The sequence below is a fragment of the Nematostella vectensis genome, chromosome 3 (genome assembly GCF_932526225.1).
Source record: "Nematostella vectensis chromosome 3, jaNemVect1.1, whole genome shotgun sequence".
NCBI lineage: Eukaryota > Metazoa > Cnidaria > Anthozoa > Actiniaria > Edwardsiidae > Nematostella > Nematostella vectensis.
In genome coordinates this window covers 9056351-9082232 of record NC_064036.1, presented here as the reverse complement: position 1 = coordinate 9082232, position 25882 = coordinate 9056351, and the positions used below count along the sequence as shown (strand labels likewise).

Sequence of the window (25882 nt, the reverse complement as noted above, 5' to 3'; positions counted from 1 at the left end):
AAGCAAACTGTTAGGCGTTTCAACTTTAAAATAATCGTAGGGCATTATGGTGAGAAAACTCAAACTTGTTAGTTTTGGTACAGATAAGCCCGTGTTTTTAGTGTTATTGTAACATAGTAGGTGGAATTAGAAAAGCCGCATTAGAAACCTAATATAAAAGCTAGAACCAAATCACCGTGAGTCAATTCATATTATGATAGACTGCTAGCCGTCCCTTTTATGGCGAACACTAGTGAAGAAGTTTAATAGAGCGCTCGCGTTTTGTTCGTTCGCTCTAGCAAACTTCTTCTCCTTCACGGACGTTCGCCAAAGAAGGCACGGTAGCAGTCTAATACTATGGCACACAGCTTATTTTGTACTGAAGGGGGAATATTTTGTATTGAGAGCCTAGTCCAGGCTTTCTACCGTCTCATGTGGTAAGAGTTGTGAAGTCACACGAAACCATCGATCTCAGCACAGACCGCACGCTACACGCCTCATCCCGAACACAGGAAACTCGCTGAAGAACAAAGTTAAACTCGATTTGTGTGAATAGAGAAAGCGTGCTTAGACAATTCGGATCATTGACAATGAAAATGCATCTTAACAAAGTGTTTTTAATTGCATTGTTTTATATTTAAATTGTTCATCTTTACAAAGTGTTTTCTATTTGCATTGTTTTCTATTTAGATCGTTTTACAATTTCTTTGTTAACTCAACATGCCGTTCGCTTTAAGACTTGGGTTCCGACTCGCGTGAAGAATCTTTTATCATCGCAAAAAATATCAGAAGCAAAATAATCCAACCGAATTACTGTGAAATTCAATCTATTCTATTGCTGAGCCATAATAATCGACGAATAATGATACTTCAAAAATAAAGTCAATAAAATGAATCCAAGGAAACAAAACACAAGTCGGATCCAGAGCCTTAATTACATCCAAGGACTTTCTGGATTAACAAACTTTTGTCTTCTTAGACATAACAAATAACGTGCATTTTCTATAGTTTAACATTTCAAAGAGTCTCTGTTAACCGCCATTTTGTCATCAATACATGTGAATGTGAGCAAAAACATCTATTTCCATTTATTTTGCGATATCTTCGATTGGATTTAGTAAAAGTATAACACCTGTCCTGTATATGGTTATTAGAGATTGTTTTCACATGATTTGTCTTCCAATACTAATTTGATACAATCAATAATAAAGGTGTGCCTGACTGGAGTTCTTGAAAGCTTTCGGTGAATCAACCAGACACTTCATACGTATTAAACCACTATATCACTGTTGATTTACTGTGACTTTCAATATTATGCTTTCTCGCGCTAACAACACGCAACTGCCGGAACGCTTTGAGGCTCCCGCTATTTGTCTTCTGGTATAGGCGGTACAATGGCGAGATTTGCTTAGGCGTCGGCCAATGAAAACTTCGAGGGCTTTGATTGAGTTTGTTTTTGTATGTAAATACTAGACGTGGGTATGCAGAACCTAAACAGATATCATTTGGCAAGTAGTGTACATGTGGTGTCAACAATACATATAAAAAAAATCTTTCTATTTCTCATTGCTATTTACAGAACGTTTCCTTGATAGATAAGTAATAGACAATGCCTATCGACTCCCCTAGCCCCCTAATCCGGGGGTCTTCTAGTAATCCTATCGCATACCTATACCAGTCTGTCCGGTGTTATTTTATCCTGTCCGATATTGTCCACCGCAATCTTACCCATGATTAAATCGTCACTCTTTTTCTGAGGGCCCTTCTTCTTTTTCCCGCTCTTTTCGCTATTTCGCAAATTCTTGATCTTTTCGTCATCGGTCATTATATTCGGCAGGGCCGGTTTGTTATGCCTCAAACTCCCGTTAGCTGCTTTATTGCTAATCACCACTGCGCCCTCACTTTTGACGCCTTGTAGCCTACCGCCAGGGGAGCCATTAAGGGCGGGTCCGTTTGATCCGTCTAGAGACACTCCGCTTTCCGGGCTGACGTCTTTAGGGCTCGGACTTCCGTCAGGGTAATCACTAAAAGTCGGGTTATCATATCCCTCATTCATCGGCTCCCTTGGCAACGTTGATTGATTGGTATTGATTGTCAGGTCACTGTTGGTGACTTTGTTCAAATCACTGCAACAACGGTGTCTTCCAGTTTTGTACCTTAAAATAGAAGTGACATAAATAAGACGGGGTCCCGTGCCGTAACACTAGTGGCTTGAGGACAGAAATGGCATAAACAAGATCAAATGCTCCAACACTAGTGGCCTAAGTGCAGTGATGTCATAAACTGGTTCGGCAATTCCAAACGCAATCCCTAGAGGATTTTGAGCTCTTGGGCTTTGCGCAACATTACATCTAATCACATTTTCTATACCAAATACTTTGGGAAAAAGATTTCTTGGCATTGGGATTTCTTTCTTGACATTATTTTGCGAACATGGATTGTTTCAAAAGGGGTTTTTTTTTCATGAAAAAAGGGGGGAGTATAATGTTTTACCTTGGCTATACCCAAGCTTAGTGTAATATTATTTTAAGACATAGGATGGACAGTAGGTGGTCCAGTACCTGTAACAGGTATAGATGAGGATTACCATTGTCAGTACCCACATACACACGAAGAAAATTGCAGACATCTTCCAGGCATCTGTGGAATATATAATACACAGTCTCATTAAAATTTTAGTGATACCACTACAAGAAGAACTAAAACAGAATAGCCATTTTGGAGCTAGAGAATGCCAGTCATCTTCTTTATTTTTATTGCCAAGATTTGAATGTACACACGAAAACACACAAAAACGTGAGAAAAAAATGACATAAAAATATTTTATTTGAATTATCTGAAATACAGTAGTTAACTTTTTAATGTTTTTCGTTTGTGTTGGGGTTTCAGCTCTGGCAAGTGTGGACCAAAAAATGGGGACATCCCAATCAACAAACGTTGATTGAGTTAGCATATTTTTCATATTGCCTTTTGCATACCCACAATCTGAAAACTGCCCCACCGTCCTTTTTACCCCCTATGACTGCTGTGATAACTTTAATATGTTAATACAGCACTTGCCAAATTCCGGAAGGGCAACACGTCCTTGTGTCTGGCCTGGTATTTGCGTTGTTCTGCTTGAGGTAGGTGTTGCTGTGGTGTCAGAGATAGTTGTTGAAGTGTTGCCGGATGTGGCTGAGGAGGAAGTGGGGGCTGGCGGTGGTGCAGTAGTTGTGGAATCTGATGAACACTTTGTAGCATTTTCAAATTTGTCCGGACATTTTAACTCTCCAACATCTGATTTGCACTTTATATCATTATCTAAGAGAGATGAAAGAGTTTGGGTTTCCAGGATATGTGTACCAGATTGTGAGCTTAAAAGTCATAATTATCTGGCAGACATAAAATATTTGGGGCATGTGTACCGATCCTGACATGTACAGTAGGTCAAGAGAGCCCTTTGCAAATTCTGAAAATCATTTTTTTGTTTCCCCCTGATTGCGCTGTTTGTCAATGGCCCATGGGGCAGGTCAGGTACAAAGGTAAAAACCTAATATTTTCTACAGAAACTCAGACTAAATTGGTACTTAAACCCCCCCTCCCCTTTAGAGACTCATTGCAATCTGGAAGTATTCTTATAGTTTGTCTATAAAGTTTTTAATTAATTAATGCAACCAACCTCCACAGAGATAGAACTTGAACTTGAGCCTGACTCCATCACTCCCTGTGCAGTGAGAACCACCTACTGTGTTATTGATGGAGTCCTTTGTACCATCAGTTGTGGCTGAAATAAATTATTAACAGAACAAACATAACAGTATAACTCATACGCAACCCTGAGCGTTGCAACAAGTGAGTGTGATGTTCAATTGTTACCATCCATGGAGGGACCTACAGCCAAAAATACATGGAATCAGAGTTTTTTATCAAATATCCCTGTCTGCAAGGTAGTGGTACACTGAGGTTTGTGACAAATCAGCACACTCATTCTGTGGTATCATTTATGGAGTGATTGTACTAAAAGGGGGGGGGGGGGGTGAATATGGGTATGTAAATCTGCCGATCCGCAACATTTTCGGGGCAAATCTGTGGATCCGCAGATATTTTTAGATCCGCATGATTTGACAGATAAACAATAGCATCGATTGAAATTCATTTAAAATCCGAAATTCGACCGTCAAAGCAGTCAAAATTCCGAAATCCGTGCCCAAATTGTCAAAAGATCCGTGATCCGCTGTATTTCCAAAATCCGCCAATGCGCTGAAATAATCATCAAAATCCATAATCCGTGAACATTTCGGGGCTGAATCCGCGAACCTATTCACCCCCCCTAAAAGTCGTCACACAATAATTTCTATAATGATGCTTGGGTGGGCCCATATAAGTTGGAAGGTGCAGGTTGTGGACGCACCTATGCCCCCGCCCCCGCTGTTTTTTTGTCCTTGACAATTCAAGCCAAGGCAAGTGGAACTGGAAAATATCTCATGTGGCTAAGTGGAAACATGGCTTTTAATGACTATGTAATATAAATTATGGACATTTGAAGGGAAGCCTTAAAAAATGCATCACCCCCTCCCCCATCCATCCCATCGCTTATGAATCAGTCAGAAAGGGCTTATTTTCATTGATCAGCTAATAATTATTGTGGCGTGATGGGTGCAGCAATTTCTTTGTATATTTTGGCTTGAATTTGTCATTCAAAAAGTCATATGATTTCTTAGTACATGTCACCTATTCCTTTCAAAAGTATTAAGTCACTTACCCATGATCCCATAGTACTTCTCTTTATCAAATTCAATGTTCTCAATAATAGCACTGCTTGTCCGAAACTTGAGAGTGTACTCTTTGAGTTCAAGTGGAGTGTCACACCTTTTCAAAATATCATTCTTCCAGTGTGTCTTGAAAATTATTGACTTGTTAACATTGCAGGTCTCAAAGCTTTGATCATCAAAGATGATCCAGATATTGGTGTAAAGTGTAGATTTGTCTGGTAAACCTGGCAGGGTTTTCATGACAATGTTCAGATTAGGGCAAATAATTGGAAGGGCCGATTGCTGGAGAACACGGATCTCTGGAACACGGTTATCACAGCAGGTGCCTTTTTCAAACCTATTTGGATTGGAAAGGGAATAAACATGATTTAAAAAATCAGTGAATTTGGTTCTAAAGTGTTAAGAAAACAAAAATAAATATATAAATCAGTAGGCCATTCCAGCTATAAGCTTGGTATGCATAACAATGGAAACCTACAGTACCTCAGCTACCAGAATGCAGAGAGTGCCTTTTTAATGCACCAAAGTGTAGCGTATGCACAGGTACCCCAGGCTCACGGCGAGTTTAGGTTTATTACAAAGTTTGCAACCTTGTCTATTTTATATACAGAAGGCAACAGGAAAAATTTTCAGCGGCTAAAACAGCTTAGAACGACAAATAATGGCGGGATTGAGCAGCAGCAATGCCAAACTTCGGTTTTATTTTCAGAATATTTATTTCAACAATTTTTTTGTTCATACAAACTCTGTAATAAACCTACACTCGCAGTGAGCCTGGGCTACATGTGGCATATGCTGCCAGGTAACGAGGTAGGTTTTCTTTGCTGAGTTTAAACTGAAACTTCTGCTTGGTTAAGCCTTGCTGTAAATAACAGCAAAGGAGTGTGCTGTTTTATTTTCAAATTTGTTCACACAACAGCATAACAAGACATAAGACATGGACTTAACAACAAAAGAGAAAAACCGTTTTTTTTTTTCTAACGTTATTATGTCAGCTTACTAGAAGCAGTCATCAGCATTCACATTACAGCCTTATGTCCCTAGGTTGCTAGTCGCTAGGTTTCTATATCTCCAGTGTGTGCCATGCTTTACTAGTGACTGAGCACTATTCCAAGACTTTGAAATCAAGCTACAAATTATAGCTGTAATTGTAGCTGCTAATGATAGCTGTACTGATGATTTAGGCAAGGAATTAATTGAATGATTGATGTCAGATGATTTGTAAACAAAAAGTCAAAGATTCACTTTCGACGTTACCAAAGGGTGTAGGTTTGATGTCTAGCTATTGAAATTTTACACTTTTCATTAGATATGTCTGACATCTGCCTATTTCTTGGAACCAAATTAGAACAGGCCTGGGCTAGGAGAATTAACCCTCACCCCACAGAGGAAATCGGAGACATCTGGGCATCCATACATCAAAAACAAGATATAAGGAAAATATTTTAACAAAAACAAATGCTATTGTTAAAGGGAGTCAACTCAAGTATTATCTGCACAACAAAAATACTGATAAAAGGCTCATACTATAGCTCGATAAAGAAAAAACACATCTACTTATTGTTTGTTAAAGTTGGTCGTTAACAATTTCAGCATTCAAACTTTTGTTATGACGCTATCGTCAAAGTATTTTAATATCTAAACTTGGGGGTGTTTAGTGGCTTAATGGATGCAAGGGGGAAAACTTTTTCAAATATATCTGTTTCTCAAGAAGCATGAAATTATCATCTTATTAATAATCTGCGCTATTTTATTCATTGATTTTGTCGTGCAAAAAACATGAAAGTCTTCGAGTGATACCGGAAGACATGGGGCTTCATTTTGCATAAATTGTCACTTTATCAAAGTTTCGAACTATATTCTACCATCTCTTATCTAAAAAGGTTAAGATCTCAAAAGAATCTGAGTAAAATTAAAACACAAGAAGCACCGTGAAATAGGAGAGAGTCGAGAGCAATATTTTGAAACAATATTGAAGCAATATTACACAAGTCACTGAGTCGCTGTTGTTTTTGGTATTTAACGCTAACTCTGATAAAAATCGTCCATTTATCCGACAAATATACAACCTTTACCATCTACACAATCCGAAATCCCTAGAATTTGTTTTATCTGCATTCTTTATATTTTGTTTTCGGCAAATATCAACTTCATCATCACTGATAATTTTCATACAGACCGTCGAGCAATTTAACTTATAAGTTATATTTGTGTTCTTGCATTAATTTCCATTACTCATAATAAACATCTACTTACAAAGGGTTATTTGGAGTCCACTGGACCGACTGATATATCTCGGCATTGTAGCAATTGATGAAGAGAACCAAAAATAACAGGAAAGATCTCGTAGTTTGTTCAGCCATTCTCGATGTTGACGATTCAACTTTCTTGACACTCTCACCAAATTAAAGCGCAAAAAATTCACAAGAATTTACTAAAATATGTTAAAACACATTAGGTTTACATCTTCACTAGCTCGGTAATAATGAAATCTGTTAAGTAGCTCCGTTGTTTCGTTGTTTATCCTGGCTTCGATGTTGTGAAGGACATTAACGACGATCGATCCAAGTCCCTTCCGCTTGGCTAAAAGCGCATGCGCACACTAATGTTGCATCCAGGTGAAAGCGATACGGGGGTGACGAATGTCAAATAGCTAGAGTCTGTGAATGCCTTGGAATGACAGGAAAGACAAGTATGTTTACTCGTGATTTCCAAAATAGAAAATATATGACAGTTGTATGGTCGTTTATTGGCTCAAACTTTTAGTTTCGACTATACATTTACATAGACCTTGGTAAAGTGTTGGCACGCTAAGCCACTGCCCTTCGTTTCCACAAATTGACGGAAGTCTGAATATAGAAATAGAAATACGGAGGGTACAAAATGCAGGTCAAATTCAGGTTGGTTACAAAATGCAGGTCGGGTGATTTACTTTTTTTTATTAACTATTTCATGCAATTTCTACGGCTCACGTGACGCGTTAAAATATTGAATACTCAAATTCTCATTTATTACTGAGCAATCACGTGACCGTGGGAATGATTTGCTGCACATCAACCAAACTTGGCTACACGAAGTAAAGAAAATGGGATTTCAAGAGGCATCGGGTTCTGTGGTAAATGACAGAAAGAAGTTAGGGGAGCATCACCGCTGGGTTCCGGGTTCGATTCCTAGTTCCGACGTGAACTGTGTTAGTTGGTCTCGTCTTTGCTCCGAGGGTTTTTCTCCGGGCTCTCCTCCCTCTACAAAACCAACAATATCGATCTTAGCTGTGATTCGTGGTTAGAAATAAGTTGTTTTGGCGGCTGCCTGAGGCGCCTTCCCATGCCCTCAACTCGACCACGTCTGAATCTGCGCTCTCGTATTCCAGCATCTAGCTGCAATGAGAGTGATTAGCTCTCCAATTTTTTGTATTTTTTCATGATTGGGGAAAAAGTGGCTGGGGAAACGAGACCGACACCCCCTCTCTTTCATGAGGCTGTTTGAAATATAACTAAGAATATAGAAGGGGAGTCATGGACATCTTTGACTGTCTAGGTAATGACAAAAAACATTTACCAGTTTACAGTATGCTGAAATATAATCACCTTAGCTTTCTATTGCTTTCAGAGATGGCTTGGTCTTTTTAATAGCAAGTCAACAAAAAAAAAGGACATTACTGAATATCACTTCTACATCTAACATTTTAATCTGATTTATGATTTTGAATAACAGCTTTCTGTAAATTCTCTTTTATACTGCTCAGACCGTTTTATATCTGGTGCAGAAATTTATCAATGAATTATAAATGGCCGCGGGTTCCCTAAGGCAAATATGAAGTCAAGCCATTCTTACGGAGGGCATCTAGCACACGAAAGACATTCTGCTAGTACCCCTGTGAGGGGTAGAGGCCCCCCCGGGGGGGGGGGGGTTCTTCAGAAATTGCTAAACTAAAAAATACCCCAGAGGCCCTGAAAAATACCAATTCTAAGAGAAAAGCCTATTTTCTATCGGATACCCCCTAAAAAATTTTGACCCCTAAAAATACGACGAGCATCCCTATCAGGTCGACATGGGAAGCACCCCCCCCCCCCCCCCCGGGATAGAGGCGGGAAGGTATTCCGCGTAACCATGTGGGCCCAATATACAGAGTATTAGCAGGAGCAATAAATTGTGCTAGATGCCCTCATGAAGCACATAGTAACACATCAAAGCACGGTTTGCTTATATCTATTATCTGGGTCACTTCTAAGATTAAATATAACTGATGATTGAGAGCTTTAAATAAGCGCTTCCCAACCCGAACGTAACAGACCCTGCAAGCGAATATCTGAGTACTTAAGATATTGACACTTTGAGAACAAATCAGGGGCGCAGCCAGGGGGTGGCCCGCCCCCCCCCCTCCCTTTTAGCAGCCAAAAATACAGTAAATGTATGAGACATTATCTAAAATACAGAAGAAAATGCCTTGAAATTTCCTTTTGGGCCCTCTCCTGTTAAAAATCCTGGCTATGCCGCGCTACAAATGTAACCTAGAGCATTCGTAAACTGTGCTTCTACCTTGGGGGCCAAAGTCCTCAATGAGAACCAGCTTTTTAAATATCAAAATTCCTCATATTATATTGTGTTCATTTATCCGAACACTCAGACACAATACTTTCACATCTTGACCCGATGGCATAGACGAAAAAATGTACAACTCAAGACTAATCATGATGAGATAGTCCTATGCTAACACAATATTCCCTTGGCTTCCATCCTAGCCTACGTAGCAAGCTTTGCGCGAAGAATGGGACGAGCGCAAAAAAAAGAAGGGGGAGGGGGAAGAATGAAACGCTTGCCGGTACCCATTGTCTTTTTGACTGACAGCGATGAGTCTGCGATCATTTTCATTCAAACCAATTAAAGCACTTTTCATTTCGCCCATCTATAATCTGCAAACCCTGCAACGGACCCAAAATGAGTTTAGAGGGAGGTTTTGGAGGGAGCTAATTTTGACAGCTGTTTTGAATTATACACGTTTGTCAAGGTTTGTCAATTGGAGGCGTATCTGAGAAATACTACGAATGCTTGCAAGCGCTCTCTCCCCATTCTTCCGTTGGAACTTCACAGAAAAGCTTGCAACGCAGGCTACTTCCATCTAAGGTGTACTTGCTTGTAGGCCTTGCATTCTTTGCGAGCGATCCCGTAGCTACAATGTGTAGTGTGTAGGATCAAAGTGCCGCTGACTGACGAAAGTGCGGTCTCTTTTTGCTATCCGCGACGCTTTTCAGAGGTTCCTCATCCGGGTACGAGTTTTCGTTGCAAGACGATCGACTTTGACCATTACGAAGGCTGCTGAAATAAATGAGATTTACAATACCGTATGAAACAGTACGAAGCGCTACAGTGCTACAATGGCCACTTTGATAATTTCACCGTGCGACGCGCGCGACCGTGGTCACTTTGACAGTTTTACCATGCGACGCGCGCTACCGTGGCCACTTTGACAGTTTTAGCATGCGACGCGCGCTACCATGGTCACTTAAACAGTTTTATCGTGCGACGCGCGCTACCGTTGCCACCTTGACAGTTTTGCGAATGAAAACGTTAAAACCATTTAGATTGGATTTTTTTTCACTGATTGAGTGCACATCAAAGCTTGCCATCATCCAAGCACAGCTAGTGCTCTCCTTTGTAAACTATGGATCCAAGTTATTAATATTGAGTCGATCAAATTTGCAAAGTTTCTTGAAGCTTTGTATTCGTGGACACGGTAGCACGGGCCGCATGCATTTCTAAGCATTCAGATTAGGTAAAGGGCATATGTCAGTAAATAGAACCTTTAATGCTTAACTTATGTTGCGTGATAAGAAATAATCCATACTAAAAAAATCCATATTAAACTTACCACACAACCACCAAGAAGATACAATTAACCAAGAAGGAAACAGCGAAAGCCACAGCAAGAGCAATAGCCAGAATGTGCCAGAGCTTATCAGGACCGACTTGCTGGGACTTTGCAATAACTATAGTCCGGTTAAAGTGTTCGTTTGCATCATCAATGTTCTTCTCAGAGTTGTTGCTGAGACATTTAGGATCTGTCATGAAAAGTAATATGGAGGTAGCTGTGGCACTCCCTTGATTGTAACATTTTGATTAGCTCAGAAAATTTTGGGGGGATTCTCAATAAAAGTAGACGGGTGTAATCATCCATTATGCTGAAATGTGATAAAAAGTAAGGAGGGGGAGGGGTATTGCCTCCCAACAAAGGAAAACAGCTACATGTTTATCCATATCAGAGTACACTACGGCAATGCCTCCTCCCCTTTCATATATGTCTTGTTGTGTTCACCTTACCATTCCATTGTCTTTATTTCAAACCTACTGTATGGCTAGGTGATAACATTAAATTGTTTTCTTCTCGCACAGCTTCCTCCCATCTCCTAAACTAAACATTTCATTGTGTGAATAGTTTCTGGTGGAGCCTACTTTAATTCCCATTTAATTTTGACAAAAAAATATATATTTATATGTGATAATACTATCACATATAAATCTCTTACCTGTGAAATCTGTATAGCAGACATAAACAGCCATTCGCATAGCCACTTTCTTGTCAGCATCAAAGCAGTTGCCTCCTGATGTCTTGTTTAGTGACTCCCTACTTCCATCAGAGGTAGCTGCCATGAATACAAACAACCACTCAAATATTACTTATAATTAAACAATGGATTGGTGCTACCTGGAGTGCTAAGTCGAGGGGGGGAGGGGAAAATTGACCACAGGCATCATGAAGCATACTCTCCTACAGGCTGTGTCAGCCAAGTGATCCTCCTTGTATAAACATATCACAACAGATCACTCTTCTTACTTTACAGTGGAAAAAGGGACCCCATTGGATGATAGTGCTTCTTAGATAGACCTACCTATAAAGTAATATGTTTGCCCTTCTTCTATCTCAATGACTTGGCCAGGTATAGCACTCTGTCGCATAAACTGGAGCTGATAATACTGTAGTTCCAAGGGTTTGTTGGGAATACACTGATGTAATAGTCTGTTACCCCCTTTGCTTGGGTTAGCTGAACAGTTTTTAAAACCATTTTCATCTACAAGCCAAAGGTTTTCAAACAGTCTTTCCTTTGATGGGATATGTTTCAGCTGTCGCTCTATTTGGATTAAGTTTGGACACAGAACATTGAAATATGACATTGGGATCACTGCTATTTCATAATATGTCTTGCCACTTGCTAGATTATCTTCAGATAAGGCAAACCTAAAAGATATAACACATTAAAATAAGGGTTAAAAAATGTTTTTGGTTGATTTTCTTAGATTTGATAATGATATTTGACTGCAATTTTGAATGTAATGATCATTGGATGCATCTAAGTGCAACATTAGCATATGTTATAGTCTAATACCTTTATCACGGCGTTTTACCTCACATTTGTAAGACTAAATTGCATTTAATTAAAAGCAAAGCAAGGGAAAAACTAAACACCATCATTTCAGTGAAATATTAATGTTCCGTTCAAAATTGTATGTTTTCTTATATTAGTAAGTTTAATGCTATTTCAATGACTTCCATCAAACATGACAGACGGGTAGACAAAAAGTTCAATCAAGCAAATGCACCTTATACAAGCGATTCTCTAAGCGCAAACATAATTTAACCTCTTTAATTATTTACACTTCATTTAGCTTTAAAGAAACGTGTATACTGGCCAAATATATGGAGGACAAGTGATATAGTAGGGTCGAAACGATAGAATAAGATCTAATCTAGTTAAAAATAGAAGATTTAGAGCAAACCGCCCGCAATGTTATGGTCGACGACAAGGTCACAGAAGTAGGGAATAAAATCGCTAAGTTGTGCACATGTACATAGAACTTAATCTGATCTTTCAACCTGCCATTTTAACCATTGATTTTGCTTAAATAATAATAATAAGCACAAGAAATCGGGATCAAACATAATGTCTAAAATAAGGGTACAACGCTATTACAATAATAAAGGGATCCGAAAATCCATAGAAAGAAAATAAGATATATAAGTTAAGTATATATGTTTTGTTATGAAATTCAACAAGCCTTACTTGGGGTTTTGTGGACTCCAGTAAATCGTCTCGTAGACATCGCCCACAATAAGCCTCTTAAGGCAGAATAACACGGCTATCTGTAATATCCAGCTGTAAATAGCACTGCTCTGGGAAGAAATAGTCAGATCCATATCCACGATCAGTTCATTCAGGTTCTTTCATTCATTCTCCAAGCCATTCTCCATTTGTCAGCGGTAACTTAGAATGCTGGATATTTCTTTCCCATTTGCATCTGAAGTCGGCGAATCAAGGTTTTAATATCACTACCCTTGAAAGGAGTGGCCGTCAAACGCTTTTAGTTTCTGATAGAATTAGAAAAAAACGAAACACATTTCGCTGAGCCACCCACGGGAGTTGTACGATGACACTAATAAAGGCAAATCCGAGCAGGCGTTCCTCTTCAATAACCATGATCCTTAGCGCAGTTTTTGATGGTTTTCGCGACAAGCTGCCCTCACGGCTCATCCCAAAAGGACAGAAAAATCCGGTGAGACAAACTGGAACGACATTTTATGGTGTTTTCTTCTTTTGTGTGCGAGAAAGGGGGAAGGGCCAGGGGAAGGAGGGTTGAGTACAGATTAACAGATAACGTTTAAGCAGGGATGATAAGGGCTAAAGTACAAAATGGACTAATCCCTCATTCTTCAGCTTTTCTAATAGACGGGCCCAAAAACATTGAGACGATAGAAGTTTTATTTCAATTTTTTTTCTGAGTAAAATTATGCGAGAATTCACATTATATAACCCTATATATGCAGGGGCGTAGCAGGGGGTGGGGCACTGGGGGCACGTATGAAGAAAACGTTGTCGTTTGAGGACTCTTAGTTTGTTTTCAGATACTTTCTCCATTGACCAAAGATGGTCACAGTCACTGTTTTTCTCTTCTGATTACAAGTATAAAGTTTACGACGCACCTGCGGAACGACAACCTTAAAAATGACAAGAATCATGCAGTTTTTCCAAATAAGGAACACATTAGTTTCCTTACATGGAAGTGACCCCGTTTGGCAAAAATATGTTGCACCCCATATATTTTCAAAAATTATAAGTAAATGACCAGTAGGGGCGTGGCTGTGCCCCCAAATATTTGCTTAATGTTCCTGTATTGTGCCCCCCCCCCCCCCAATATTTCGAGGTCTGTTACGGCACTGATATGTCTACCAAAACTGATCTCATGTTACGATTCCAGTTTCCATCAAATCAAAGCTGAATTAATTTCTATGTATCATTTATACAAAGGCGAAACATTCAACCGAACGTAGAAGCCACGAACCAGTCCGCAGTGTATTTGTTAACGTGATATCGATTACTCTTTCATGACCAATAAAATTCGACCTTCTTTTTCGGTCTAGTCCTGGGTATCCATAACAGGTAAGTTAACTTCTCGCCCTCTCTTCAACCTCTACAGAGATTCGAATTTCCATTTCAACATTGGTTTGGTTTACACATGTCGCTTACGTTAAGCACAGTGTTATCTTTCGGTGCTGCCAGCAAGAGCCTTTCGTGGATCTTGTGCTTTCAGGGTCAAACCACGAAGTTCCCAGGATTTAAAAGAATCAAGTGCTTTCCATGATCACATCACTTGCGTTCCACAAAGAGTTCACATGCGTTACATAGTTAGATCAAGTGCTCTCCATGATATGGCAAGTTTTCATGTCAGTTTGCAGTTTCCGTGAGAGCCCACGTTTTGGCAAATCTCGTGAGTTTCATGGCTACATCACGGTGGATCACGTGCTTTCCATGGGCTGGTCAGTTTCCATGTCTCTGCTTTTGGAGTGCACGAGTTCACGGCGAACTTCAGGTGTGATCTGCGGACAGGATTAACAATTTACTGTTAGATGTTTGGGGAGAGAATAGGATTAGGATTGATCTAAACATAAAAGTTAACATTAGGTTCATAGAATTTCGATAACAGGACTGGTTGGAACCTTTGGACCATACATCCATTAGGAAATCCCAAAATGAACTTAAAATCTCGCTTCTTTTTGTCGTTGTTGTATAGTTCATTTCCCATAAATGATATATGAAAACAATTATTCTCCTCAGTTTCGGTGAATAATGGGAATAGTCCATACGGCAAAATATTGTTAATTAAATATGAAAGTTCTCAAATGCACAGTTATCTTATATGAATTTCAAGAAGGGGCTTGGACATCGGTCAGTCCCGTATATGCCTTGTATGTCTTCGTATGTCCCTCCTATTCGAGTCCAGGTTTGGCGAATTCTACTTAGCCACGCAATTTCAAACATTGAACACGTGACCCAAAACACTGATCACATGATTTCTGACACGTGGCAACTGATGCTCATCCGCTGACCTTATCGTGGACATGGACTCTGCAAAGCTCCATCAGAGCCTCCTTCTGTTCGCTTGAAATATCCTCTTTATATCTGAAAAAAAAACAGAATACCCAATAAGTGCCATCATCGGACGTGAATGCATTCGTTTTCTACAAATTCTTACTTTCTTGAAATTGCAAAAACTTGACCACAGCCTATTACAAAATCTCACTTTTGCACAAACGTCAAAAAGCGCTGATGCCAGAGAACGTTTAGAATGTGACCTTTGTACTAACGTCAACAAGCATAGGGCTTTAAGAACTCAAGTATAAACGAGTTCTAAAGATAACTGGAACACAAACATCAATAAGAATAGGTGCCGCAAAGAACATTTACAATCTCACCTTAGCACAAACGTCAACTAGCCAAGAGTAGGTGTCAAACAACTGTCTAGAATCTTACCTTTACACGAACGTTAACTAGCCAAGAGTAGGTGTCAAACAACTGTCTAGAATCTTACCTTTGCACAAACGTCAACTAGCCAAGAGTAGGTGTCAAACAACTGTCTAGAATCTTACCTTTGCACAAACGTTAACTAGCCAAGAGTAGGTGTCAAACAACTGTCTAGAATCTTACCTTTGCACGAACGTCAACAAGCACTGATGCCAGAGAACTGGAAGAGTACGCTTATCAGTAAGGAACCTGTAAAGCGAGAATAAGATCACACAAATTATACATCAATAAATAGGTTTCTCTCATTTTGTGGCCCCCTAAGATCGTAGATAACAAATTTCACCACTCATCACATGAGCGCAATCAGTAAAAACTATGCTTGGAGATCCAGTGTAAGGTTGGGGCGCTCCCTCCCAAAGGTCATCCCCGCGAATGAGCCCTATCGAGTGGGTGACCTTTGGGGCGCCCGCAAAGTAGGCTGGATCTTTAAGTAAGAGTAAAACCGTGAACATCGGAAATTTGTATGGAATGTTTTTCCGCCCAGTCACTGGCGAGATATTCAAGCAAAAACATGTCTCAACAAGCTTTAGTGTCTGAATTCTCGCGTCTGATTCGTCAGAAGACAATAAACATTTCATACGTATTTTAGGTGTTCACGGTTTAGATGTTCATGTTTTTATTAAGTATCTTACCTTAGAAAATGATAAACTGCAGCATCAATAACACGGTATGGCAAGGCATACTTCTTGTCAAACAATGTCCTCAGAAAAATGCTATTTGCCCCTAGAAACAAAGGAAACAGCCTCCATTTATTTATGGACTACTTTATGGGCCACTCCAAAAGTCGGTGTTTCCACTATTTTACCTGAGTAATTCATCTCAGCAATTTTCAAAATGACAGCACTTGAGTGAAGCACAGGGATAGTGGTCTTGGCCAACACACTACTGATGATGATGGCTTCACGCAGAGAGCAGTTACCAGACTATGACATGTACAAACTTCAATTACATACAGTAACACTGCAAGGTTCAACCCTAGCACTTGACGGCTTCCTCTAGTCAACCTCAAATACTTTCAGGAAAACACCTGCAGTAGCTTGCCAATAAGACACTTATCATTACCATTATTTTTAATCTCTGTATCCACAATATATCTGAACTTGGGCAATTTAGTAGAAGTGATAGAATCTAACCGTACTCTTCTGTAAAGTTATTTATTATCTACTATTCTATATATGCCAATCCTGCTTTAACCCTTTCTGGTACATACAGTACCTAAACATATATGCACCACATAGATACTGTATATACCATTCTACACAAGTAGTCTGTTCGCTGTAACATTCAGCCTACCTCACACATAGGAAGAAGGATTCCCTTGAAAAATGCAGCTGGCTTGAATAGCGCCTTTTTGAGAGCCTTGGAATTAAAACAAAAGTTAGCAGTCTTACAAATTCCCTGGGTATTCAATACTTTTGTTACTTTAGTATTCAGTAATGTATACAATAATTTAAATAAATAATAATTTAAAATATATACTGTATGACTGACTGACTGACTGACTGACTGACTGACTGACTGACTGACTGACTGACTGACTGACTGACTGACTGACTGACTGACTGACTGACTGACATTCTTATCATTACCATGTAGAGATGGTAGTTAAGCATTTTGTACTCTGCACTGACATTCTTATCATTACCATGTACAGATGGTAGTTAAGCCTTTTGTACTCTGCAATGTCATCTTGAATTCTTGGTAGCAGAACAAGATTAAAAAACCTGAGAAGACCAAAGACTTTATGTAAATATTTCAATGCAGCGTTTCTAACAAGGTATCTAGTGTCACATTGCACTGTAATACTGTAATCTGTGGTTCTGGCATTAATCAGGCAGTAAGGCCAATAGGTTGATATGCCTAGTTTATCCTAAATAATACCACACAACAAACAAACCTACCCTGATTCATAAGTTGTCTTAAACAAATAAAAAATGTTTTGCAGTGTTGTGTTCAAGTCAGGTAGATGAAGATATGTACCTTTGTGCCATCTTTGCATTAAGGTTTGATACAAATATTTTGGTTGCTTGAAACAGGGCAGCCGCTGACCATTCATCAGGCTCAGTTATAAACAACACCTAAAGAGAGGAGGATCACTGTCAAACAAACTCCTCAAAAGCTGAAAGAAGCATTTTTATTAGGTTACATACACGCTAAAGTATAATTCAAAGAGATTTAAGTCAAGGGGTGGAATAAACATCTACAAGGATACACATGGGAGGATGATTCAAAAGGATGGATTTGAATAAACATCAATGATGGTTGCACACACTAATATAATTCAAAAGGATTGATCTAAATAAACTTATGTAAGGTTGTGATAAACACCAACAAAAGTTTGCACAAATCCATTACTACACTAGTTCTGTACATACATTGTATGAGGCCTACATTCTAGCCAAGTTCAAGTTGTGATTTCTAGCAGGGGCAGATAAAGTCTAGTGATTCTAATTAATGCATGGAAGCACAAATTAATGAATTTGTGCCATAGTAGCACATTGCTGTTATTTTATGTTTATATGACTTAATGCTAACCTCCTCCCAGTTTGTAAGAGAGGGAATAAACTTGAATGCCTTGGGAAGCTTTCCAGATCTATACTTCTTTAGGATCTCTCCAACTCTGTATCGAAAGTAGAAAAACAATTACAGAAGTTCAATCAACAGAAAGTTTCTGTTTCTCACTAGTAAGTACAAGTGAAAAACAAGTTAATTGAGCGTGTGCTTAATAGAGCACCAGTGAAGAGTATTCTTTTTACTTGATTTGCACTGGTTTGATGTGCTAAGCTCTTGTTTGTAGTGCATTTTGTAAGATGCCAGTCAGAGACAACTTACAGTAATTAATTATATATGTAAATGTGAAAAATAATGACAAGCCAATAATGTAACCTGGTCAATCATATGTTTAATAAAAATTAATGTTGCAAAATGTAAAAAAATACATTGATCAATGTTAATCTGGAGAAGAGGAGAAGAAAATTTATATTTATAGTTTATATAGTGCTCTAACCCTTTGAAGACTTTGACAAGCCTTTCATCCATTTGGGGAGCAGTGCTTTGCTCTGGTGAAGATGAAGAAAAATAGAAATAAATTAATTTATATACTATATTCTATAATAGCTTGAGCAGTTAAGCAATTTTTGGTTTATATCTAACTAATGTAATCAAATGTTTTAAATTGAAAATACTACAACATAATTTTACATTTTAAATATTGTATGTACTGCAGTAAGACTATTAAAAATTCATTACCTGACATGTGGCTTTCAATCTCTGTTTTCTTGTCCTGAATCTTTTCCATGATGACATCAGCAAGTGTTTTTCTTGTTGGGGCTTCCTGAGACATAAACATCTCAAAGGCTTTTTCTTCTTCTTCATCAACTTCCTGTAAAAAAAAATACATCTTAGAAGCAGATTGTACTTACTGTACCTAGATCAACCTTAAAGCTGTCCATCTTAAACACAAAGAAAATAGTTCCTGTGTCTGTACAGCATATGGTGAATTTAAACAAACAATAGTTAGTAACCTTGAACCAGTGTCTTCTTCAGAGACCACAATTATTTTTACAACAGCATGCCCTAGAGAAAACGAACTTTTGGCAGAGCTGAATAAAATGCTTGCATAAGGCATTGCAATAACATGTGAATTGTGGTACCAAAGTCAACACTGTTATCATAAGTTATGTTTATAATAATTGTATAAAAATTGTCTAACATACATAGCAATACAGTATAGTGCTTAAGCCCTCCTTCCTAGATTGATGCAGTGTGGGTAAAGTCCTTTTTGAAAACACTGTAAAAAATAATTAACCAATCTCCCATAAACACCCAAAAGTCAACTCTCTCTTTACAGACATCCTACTAAAGTACAGCCTGGAAGAAACTTAACATTTTGTGCACGTTTTTTGCGAGTTTTTTGCGCGTAGTTTGAGTGTAATTAGATTCATACACTCAAATTCAACGCACCTTGTGTGGACTACACACACCAAACTACACGCAACTGTTTGCCTCATTAACTTCTACGAAATCCCTTGAGAATATTAGGAGTTACACCTCATTGTTATGCCTCACTCAACATTTAGATTATGCGAAGAAAAATACTTTGACGTTTGATAAGTCAGAACCATGTATAATATGTGAATTAATGGCGGATACAACTTTTGTTTTACTTATATCGGCAAATAAATAATTGATTCAAACTTTATTTCTAATTTCTGCTTAGTTATAGCAAGCGAACTTAAAAATAGAAAGCGTTTTTGTAGTGATTAGAAGGAAAAGTGTGAAGTTTGTAGGTGGATCTCGTGTTTTTTTGTATGTTCAAACTACAAAAAAAAAATACAGAAGCCTATTACTCTAACTGTGTTGAGCCACGCTTCTAAAATCGCTTCGAATTCTTTAGTCTTTTTTGTGGTATAAGTTACTAAGAGTTTTGCGTTGTATTGAAGAAAAAAAGCGTATGTTGTTTACTGAGTATCAAACAGGAATAATTGATCTTCGCTTTGCCTTTGCAAAACCAAGACATTGTAATGTCGGCAGCAACTAAACTATGACTGTTTTCTCTTGCTTTTCAACTTGTGCATCAAATAGACCCCTCGAAAAAGAATCCCCTGTATCTAATCTTTAATTTGCTATAAATAACGTCGCAATCCGAAAAGCAGTCGATTAGTTTGAGCTGTACACAAGCCGAAGAGAGCAAGGTGACAATCGATCTTCGCTTTGCCTTTGCAAAACAAAGACATAGTAATGTCGGCGGCAACTAAACTATGACTGTTTTCTCTTGCTTTTCAACTTGTGCATCAAATAGACCCCTCGAAAAAGAATCCCCTGTATCTAAGCTTTAATTTGCTATAAATAACGTCGCAATCCGAAAAGCAGTCGATTAGTTTGAGCCATACACAAGCCGAAGAGAGCGAGGTGACAATCGATCTTCGCTTTGCCTTTGCAAAACAAAGACATAGTAATGTCGGCGGCAACTAAACTATGACTGTTTTCTCTTGCTTTTCAACTTGTGCATCAAATAGACCCCTCGAAAAAGAATCCCCTGTATCTAAGCTTTAATTTGCTATAAATAACGTCGCAATCCGAAAAGCAGTCGATTAGTTTGAGCCGTACACAAGCCGAAGAGAGCGAGGTGACAATCGATCTTTGCTTTGCTTTTGCAAAACAAAGACATAGTAATGTCGGCGGCAACTAAACTATGACTGTTTTTTCTTGCTTTTTAACTAGCGCATCAAATAGACCCCTCGAAAAAGAATCCTCTATATCTAAGCTTTAATTTACTACAAAGAACGTCGCAATCCATAAAGCAGTCGATTAGTTTGAGCTGTACACAAGCCAAGAGAGCAAGCTGACGATTGATCTTCGCTTGCCTCTGCAAAACAATGTCGGCGGCTACTAAACTAGGAGTGTTTTCTCTTGTTTTCCTACTCGCGCATCAAATAGACCCCTTGAAAAAGAATCCCCTATATCTTAGCTTTAATTTGTTATAAAGAACGTCGCAATCAGTAAAACAGTCGATTAGTTTTGTCGTACGCAAGCCGAGAATACGAACAAAGTACCGCGTTATTTTAACGCATACATGTTGTACGCTACAACTAAAACGTTCTCGTTTCATGTGGCTTGGGTATCAAAGTATTATCAGCATTATCAATAGTTTTCCATGCAATAAAAATTCGAAAGAACAATAGCCAACATTCCTGCATAACAAAGGAAAACTACACGCACTGATCGTGTAGTACACTCAGCGTTTTACACGCAAAATCCGTGCATGCACTACACTCAAACTACACGCCCTACCAAAAGTGTCTTCTGCTATGATATGAATACATTAAAATGGATTATTACATTGTACAATATTACAGTAAAATAATGTCTACAGTACTACACACCACGTTTTCATAGTAGGTCTCACTAGTCATTGATGCTCCATCATCAGAATCATCCTCATCATCATCATCAATCCTGTCCAAGTCTGGTGTCCCAAGTGTTGTTTGGGCAGATTTCAAAGTCTTTCTGTCTCCTGTTTTCCTGAAGCCATATTCTTCCATCAATTCATCCTGTTGCTGTCTTGCCTGCTCTAAAATCTTCTTTGATAGTTTTTCCTCTACAAACTGAAAGAAAACAGTTCTTGTTACCTTTTTTCTTATCTAATATTTCCAAAACCATAAACTGTGAAAATTTGGAACTATTTTAATATAATAAAATCCTGTAATTGATGGATTGTTGATTGAATAATTATCGACAGTATACTGTACAGCATATCAAATTAGTGTCTAATTGTGAGTAAAACTAGACAAAACTACGACAGAGCCCTTACACCAAGGTAAGCTCCACAATTTTTGTATTTATTTCGATCACCATAATAATCAACCAATTCGGTTCTATTTGAATTCGATTGAATCAAACAATTCAATCGAATACACCGGGTATAGTATATTGAGAGTAAATAAAAAAATCCTGTAATTGATGGATTGTTGATTTAATCATTATCGACAGTATACTGTACAGCATTCAAATTAGTGTCTAATTGTGAGTAAAACTAGACAAAACTACGACAGAGCCCTTACACCAAGGTAAGCTCCACAATTTTCAATTTCAATTTCCAATTCGGTCCTATTTGAATTCGATTGAATCAAATAACTCAATCGAATACACCGGGTATAGTATATTGAGAGTAAATGAGATTCAACATGGCATTGCACTCGAATTGCTTGGTTTTCACAGCCGACTACGGCCAATTCGCAAAGCACATGCTAATGTATGGACAGTTTGACCAATCAACTTTTGGAGAGCTGCTGTTGCTCCAGTCATTTTCAAAGATTTTCTATTTCTCAGTAAATCATCGAACTTTTAACTTACCATAAAATACCCAAAAATAAGTAAAGGGCGTTATTACCGTAGACAAAGACTGTTTAGGAAACAAACCAATCTTCGTCTACGTTGCATTTCAATAGGTGTATTCTTTCAATATTAACTCACACTTTCAACAGAATCGGCTTGTCTTTCCCTGCGGTGTTTCACTCGCTTGGAAGGTTTCGTCACATTTTTTTCGAGTATATCCTCAGTTAATCCACCCTTGTGCTTTCGATCTTTCTTATCTTTCCCCATTTTGTAGAAATAGCGAGTACAAGTTATAGATATTTTAACTTTGTGTTGTTGCAACACGTGAAGACGAGATTTTGATCAGGCGTTCCGGTCATTGCTAAGTGGGCTCGCAAGGGCTTCCGGGAAGATAACCACAGAAGGACCGAGACACCAGCTGTTTTAAAATCAGTTTTCACTTCGAAGTTCGTCTCCGTTTTTATCCTAGCTCACCTGTCGACAGTGTATTAGCAGTTATCTCTCTAGCCAGGACGCAAAGTGTAGGCAGAGCGTTGTGTAAACATTAAGAGCTGGTTCTAACTCACTAAAACAGAAAAATCCTATTGAAACAAATATATAATAGATAGATTTCGCCTTGCTTATTAATATAGAGAGTTGCGCGTAACTAAGTATGGGCACAGGAGACGTGCGCAAACCGCTGGCTTCAAAACCTACAGGCACGTACACAGAGACACCCCCCCCCCCACCCCCCACTTTTGACTGGCAAAAATCGTGTCTTTTTTATCCTGGCTTCGCGCCAGCGCTGCTCTTCCAGAAAGATCGATATTTAATAGTGTGTGTGTGTGTGTGTGTGGGGGGGGGGGGGGGGGGGGGGGGGGTGCCAAAGCGGCTGTGCTTACGAGCTTTTTAGCTAAGGACACAAGAAGATCTGCGCAGGAGGGTAGCACCTGGATCATATACGGAGACAGGTACTGAATGTAGTTAATTAGGCTCTATATTCCAAACGAAAGATTAATCAAGCTTGCGTGTTTATATTTTATTCATATACCGAGCGATTTGTGAAAAAAATGTCTTTACATGTATATCATATCAAATTTAAAACTGTCATTTGAATTAGTTTGAAATAGTCTTAACTAGTTTCTAGCATAATAAACGTTTTTATGATATAATTATGTAACTATAATAATTCATTATTTTTAAATTTATCTTATAGACCCAAGAGAATAATAAATAATTCGATACCATCTCATATTTCTTTTCTTAGACAAATAAAATGCGTTTTTCACAATTATTTTCAATGATGTACATTCGTAATACATTAGGTATTTGTTTTCTGTAAAAGCAAGCAATTATCATTCCCATGTTCTATCCCCTTTCAAAAACATTATTCCCATCCATTCAAAACCACTCAAAAACTATAGCGTAATGCTTGAAAAACTAGGCGCACATATGTATTTTTTATTATAAACATCGCAGACTGTTGCAAATTAAAAAAAAGGCTCTAATCAGCTTTATGTGAATTTTCGTTGTTGTACGTGTGTTTACTCGTGTTTGTAAGCCTTGTACCATCTCACTCCGCCAAAGTCTTCCACAAATCTACAATAAGAGTCGCTTTTCCACAAGGCCTGCCAAACTGGGGTCGGATCGTAGTTATAGTATTTCCCGAGTATCGGTTTGATGGCCTCGGTGGCTTCTTTGATGTGATAATGCGGCATATAGGAGAATAAATGATGGGCAACATGGGCATCAGTGAGGTTATGGAAGATGGTATTCAGGAGACCATAGTCCCGATCAATGGTACAGAGAGCGCCTTTAAGCCAGGTCCACTCCTGGTCATCATAGTGGGGCACTGTAATGTCGGTGTGTTGAAGATAAGTGACTATCACCAGCCACATATTAACCACTAAGTATGGCACACCGTAAATCACCAACACACTGATTAGACTCGTATTTACGCTCAGGTAAACGAGAAATCCCACCCACAAAGCTAAAGCCACATCACTAATCACTACATCCCAGAACTCCTTTTTCTTGAAGATTGGAGCAGAGGGGTTGAAATGGTTCACGTGCTTAAGGTAGGGTCTCCCGCGAGCGTGGAAAAAGAGGTACGCCGGCCATCCGATGGTGAGATACTTGACCAAATGATAGAAGCGTCTGAATACGTTGGGGAACTCCAAGTCGTCCTCTTTTTCCAGGAGTGTTCTAGTGTTCGGGACGAATGCCTCGTCCCCGTCCATTCTATTCGTGTTTCTGTGATGATGGCTGTGGCTAATACGCCATGAATGGTATGGCACGAGTAGAACTGTGTGCAGCACAAGTCCAAGCCAATCACAGATCGCCTTGCTGTCACAGTAAGAATAGTGACCGCACTCGTGAGCGACGATCCATACACCGAACAACACACAGCCCTGACAGAACCAGTAGGCCGGCCAAAACAGTACTTGGACATACCAGGGTAGGCCGGCATTATAGACCCAAATGGCGACAAGCAATAGCGCAACTACCATAAGGAGATCCCATATCAAGTATAGGGTAGACTTGAGAAAGGAGCGCTCGAAACAGTGAGCCGGCACTGCGTTTTTCAGATCTTTTAAGGTAAAAGGCGGCGTTTCTGTCGGCGCTTTCATAGTTTTGCTTCTATCGACCTGTTCTGTTTTGGGTGGTTTTAAGCCCGGAGATCTTCGTTCTATGACTCCCATCGCTTTCTCTTGCCGTAGCGTCGAGCTGGTCTGTCAGTTCGGTCAGCAACCTTCGCTAAAAAGTACTGGCTCTTGTGGGAAGTGAATGCGAAATGACACCGGGCGCTGAGAACCATGGGTGAACTACACTACAGATTATTCTTTGTCCGCGCTCCCCCGCTTTGTATGCACGGATGTCATTGTGTTTTTAACCAATCACATTCGCGAGGACTCTAAACATTGAGCGTTAATTCCTGAATTATTTACTCTTCACCTGCTTTACTCAGGGAATATTTTTTCGTATGAATAATGAAAGGAAGCGACCGCTTGACAAATGTTTGTATTCGTTTGATCTTAACGAAATGAAATACTTCATTAAAATCCAGAATATTCTTTCGCAGGGAGAATTTATTTACACCTCTAACGAATTTTCACGTTCTTTTCCACTAAAGGTATTTGAATTTGACATCTTCCTCAGTGGGACAACGCGTGGGAGTTTGAATGGAAGAGTGAATGAATACATTTGAAACCTCTCGGAATATCAAAGCCTAGAGAAGCATACTGGCTCTAAAATAATTATGCTCTAGTATAACTCTTTGGTTATTTTCTCATTATTACCTTGTGTTTTGCTTTATTTCTTTGGTAAAAAAAAAAGTTTGGCGTGCTATAGTTTAAAATTTGGTGTTGTTAAATTCGTTACTGGATTATTGATTTTTGAGAGAGACAATTTAGCATAATCTGGAGCTATTTAGTGGTTTCGGTTTATACAAAGAGGTTTTTTTTTATTGTGTTTGAAGCAAAG

General features: G+C 38.9%; 4 protein-coding genes across 5 annotated transcripts; all 4 read right to left on the bottom strand.

Annotated features, from left to right (window-relative positions):
- Positions 1-582: 582 nt before the first annotated feature.
- Positions 583-7322, bottom strand: LOC116618107. Its single transcript, XM_032381424.2, has 6 exons — positions 6987-7322; positions 4721-5067; positions 3638-3742; positions 3040-3279; positions 2541-2619; positions 583-2135 (listed from the first exon to the last, which is right to left on the bottom strand). Exons 1-6 carry the CDS (start codon positions 7091-7093, stop codon positions 1649-1651), a joined length of 1365 nt encoding a protein of 454 aa, XP_032237315.2. The 5' UTR covers positions 7094-7322; the 3' UTR covers positions 583-1648.
- Positions 7323-8329: 1007 nt separating this feature from the next.
- On the bottom strand, positions 8330-13181 carry LOC116618131. Of its 2 annotated transcripts, none has more exons than XM_032381484.2 (5): positions 12788-13181; positions 11618-11964; positions 11255-11371; positions 10600-10789; positions 8330-10046 (listed from the first exon to the last, which is right to left on the bottom strand). In XM_032381484.2, the coding sequence occupies exons 1-5, from the start codon at positions 12919-12921 to the stop codon at positions 9923-9925; spliced, it is 912 nt and encodes a 303-aa protein (XP_032237375.2). In that variant the 5' UTR covers positions 12922-13181; the 3' UTR covers positions 8330-9922. The 2 variants fall into 2 exon arrangements, with proteins under 2 accessions (XP_032237375.2, XP_032237376.2); XM_032381485.2 differs by having other exon boundaries at positions 8330-10043.
- Positions 13182-13465: 284 nt separating this feature from the next.
- On the bottom strand, positions 13466-22785 carry LOC5512119 (bystin). Its single transcript, XM_048725463.1, has 13 exons — positions 22559-22785; positions 21469-21690; positions 18833-18965; positions 18591-18642; positions 18119-18203; positions 17564-17661; positions 17229-17307; positions 16877-16942; positions 16389-16506; positions 16216-16306; positions 15707-15772; positions 15109-15181; positions 13466-14598 (listed from the first exon to the last, which is right to left on the bottom strand). The coding sequence occupies exons 1-13, from the start codon at positions 22685-22687 to the stop codon at positions 14518-14520; spliced, it is 1293 nt and encodes a 430-aa protein (XP_048581420.1). The 5' UTR covers positions 22688-22785; the 3' UTR covers positions 13466-14517.
- A 642-nt stretch (positions 22786-23427) lies between these two features.
- Positions 23428-25326, bottom strand: LOC5512103 (delta(12)-oleate desaturase). Its single transcript, XM_001632402.3, has one exon. It carries the CDS (start codon positions 25099-25101, stop codon positions 23944-23946), a length of 1158 nt encoding a protein of 385 aa, XP_001632452.3. The 5' UTR covers positions 25102-25326; the 3' UTR covers positions 23428-23943.
- Positions 25327-25882: the final 556 nt, after the last annotated feature.

What these genes read in the sequence shown, in the direction of transcription:
- LOC116618107 (XM_032381424.2), bottom strand. Translation starts at nt 7,093, where the DNA reads ATGGCTGAACAAACTACGAGATCTTTCCTGTTATTTTTGGTTCTCTTC. An exon ending in CAAGTTCTATCTCTGTGGAG is followed by an intron (nt 3,280 to 3,637) that starts GTTGGTTGCATT and finishes CATCTCTCTTAG; the next exon opens with ATAATGATATAAAGTGCAAA. An exon ending in TGTTGCCCTTCCGGAATTTG is followed by an intron (nt 2,620 to 3,039) that starts GCAAGTGCTGTA and finishes TATATTCCACAG; the next exon opens with ATGCCTGGAAGATGTCTGCA.
- LOC116618131 (XM_032381484.2), bottom strand. Translation starts at nt 12,921, where the DNA reads ATGGATCTGACTATTTCTTCCCAGAGCAGTGCTATTTACAGCTGGATA. An exon ending in TGGAGTCCACAAAACCCCAA is followed by an intron (nt 11,965 to 12,787) that starts GTAAGGCTTGTT and finishes TATATCTTTTAG; the next exon opens with GTTTGCCTTATCTGAAGATA. An exon ending in GCAAACATATTACTTTATAG is followed by an intron (nt 11,372 to 11,617) that starts GTAGGTCTATCT and finishes TATTCATGGCAG; the next exon opens with CTACCTCTGATGGAAGTAGG.
- LOC5512119 (XM_048725463.1), bottom strand. Translation starts at nt 22,687, where the DNA reads ATGGGGAAAGATAAGAAAGATCGAAAGCACAAGGGTGGATTAACTGAG. An exon ending in TCCTTCTTCCTATGTGTGAG is followed by an intron (nt 16,507 to 16,876) that starts GTAGGCTGAATG and finishes TACATGTCATAG; the next exon opens with TCTGGTAACTGCTCTCTGCG. An exon ending in GAGTCCATGTCCACGATAAG is followed by an intron (nt 14,599 to 15,108) that starts GTCAGCGGATGA and finishes TCCTGTCCGCAG; the next exon opens with ATCACACCTGAAGTTCGCCG.
- LOC5512103 (XM_001632402.3), bottom strand. Translation starts at nt 25,101, where the DNA reads ATGGGAGTCATAGAACGAAGATCTCCGGGCTTAAAACCACCCAAAACA.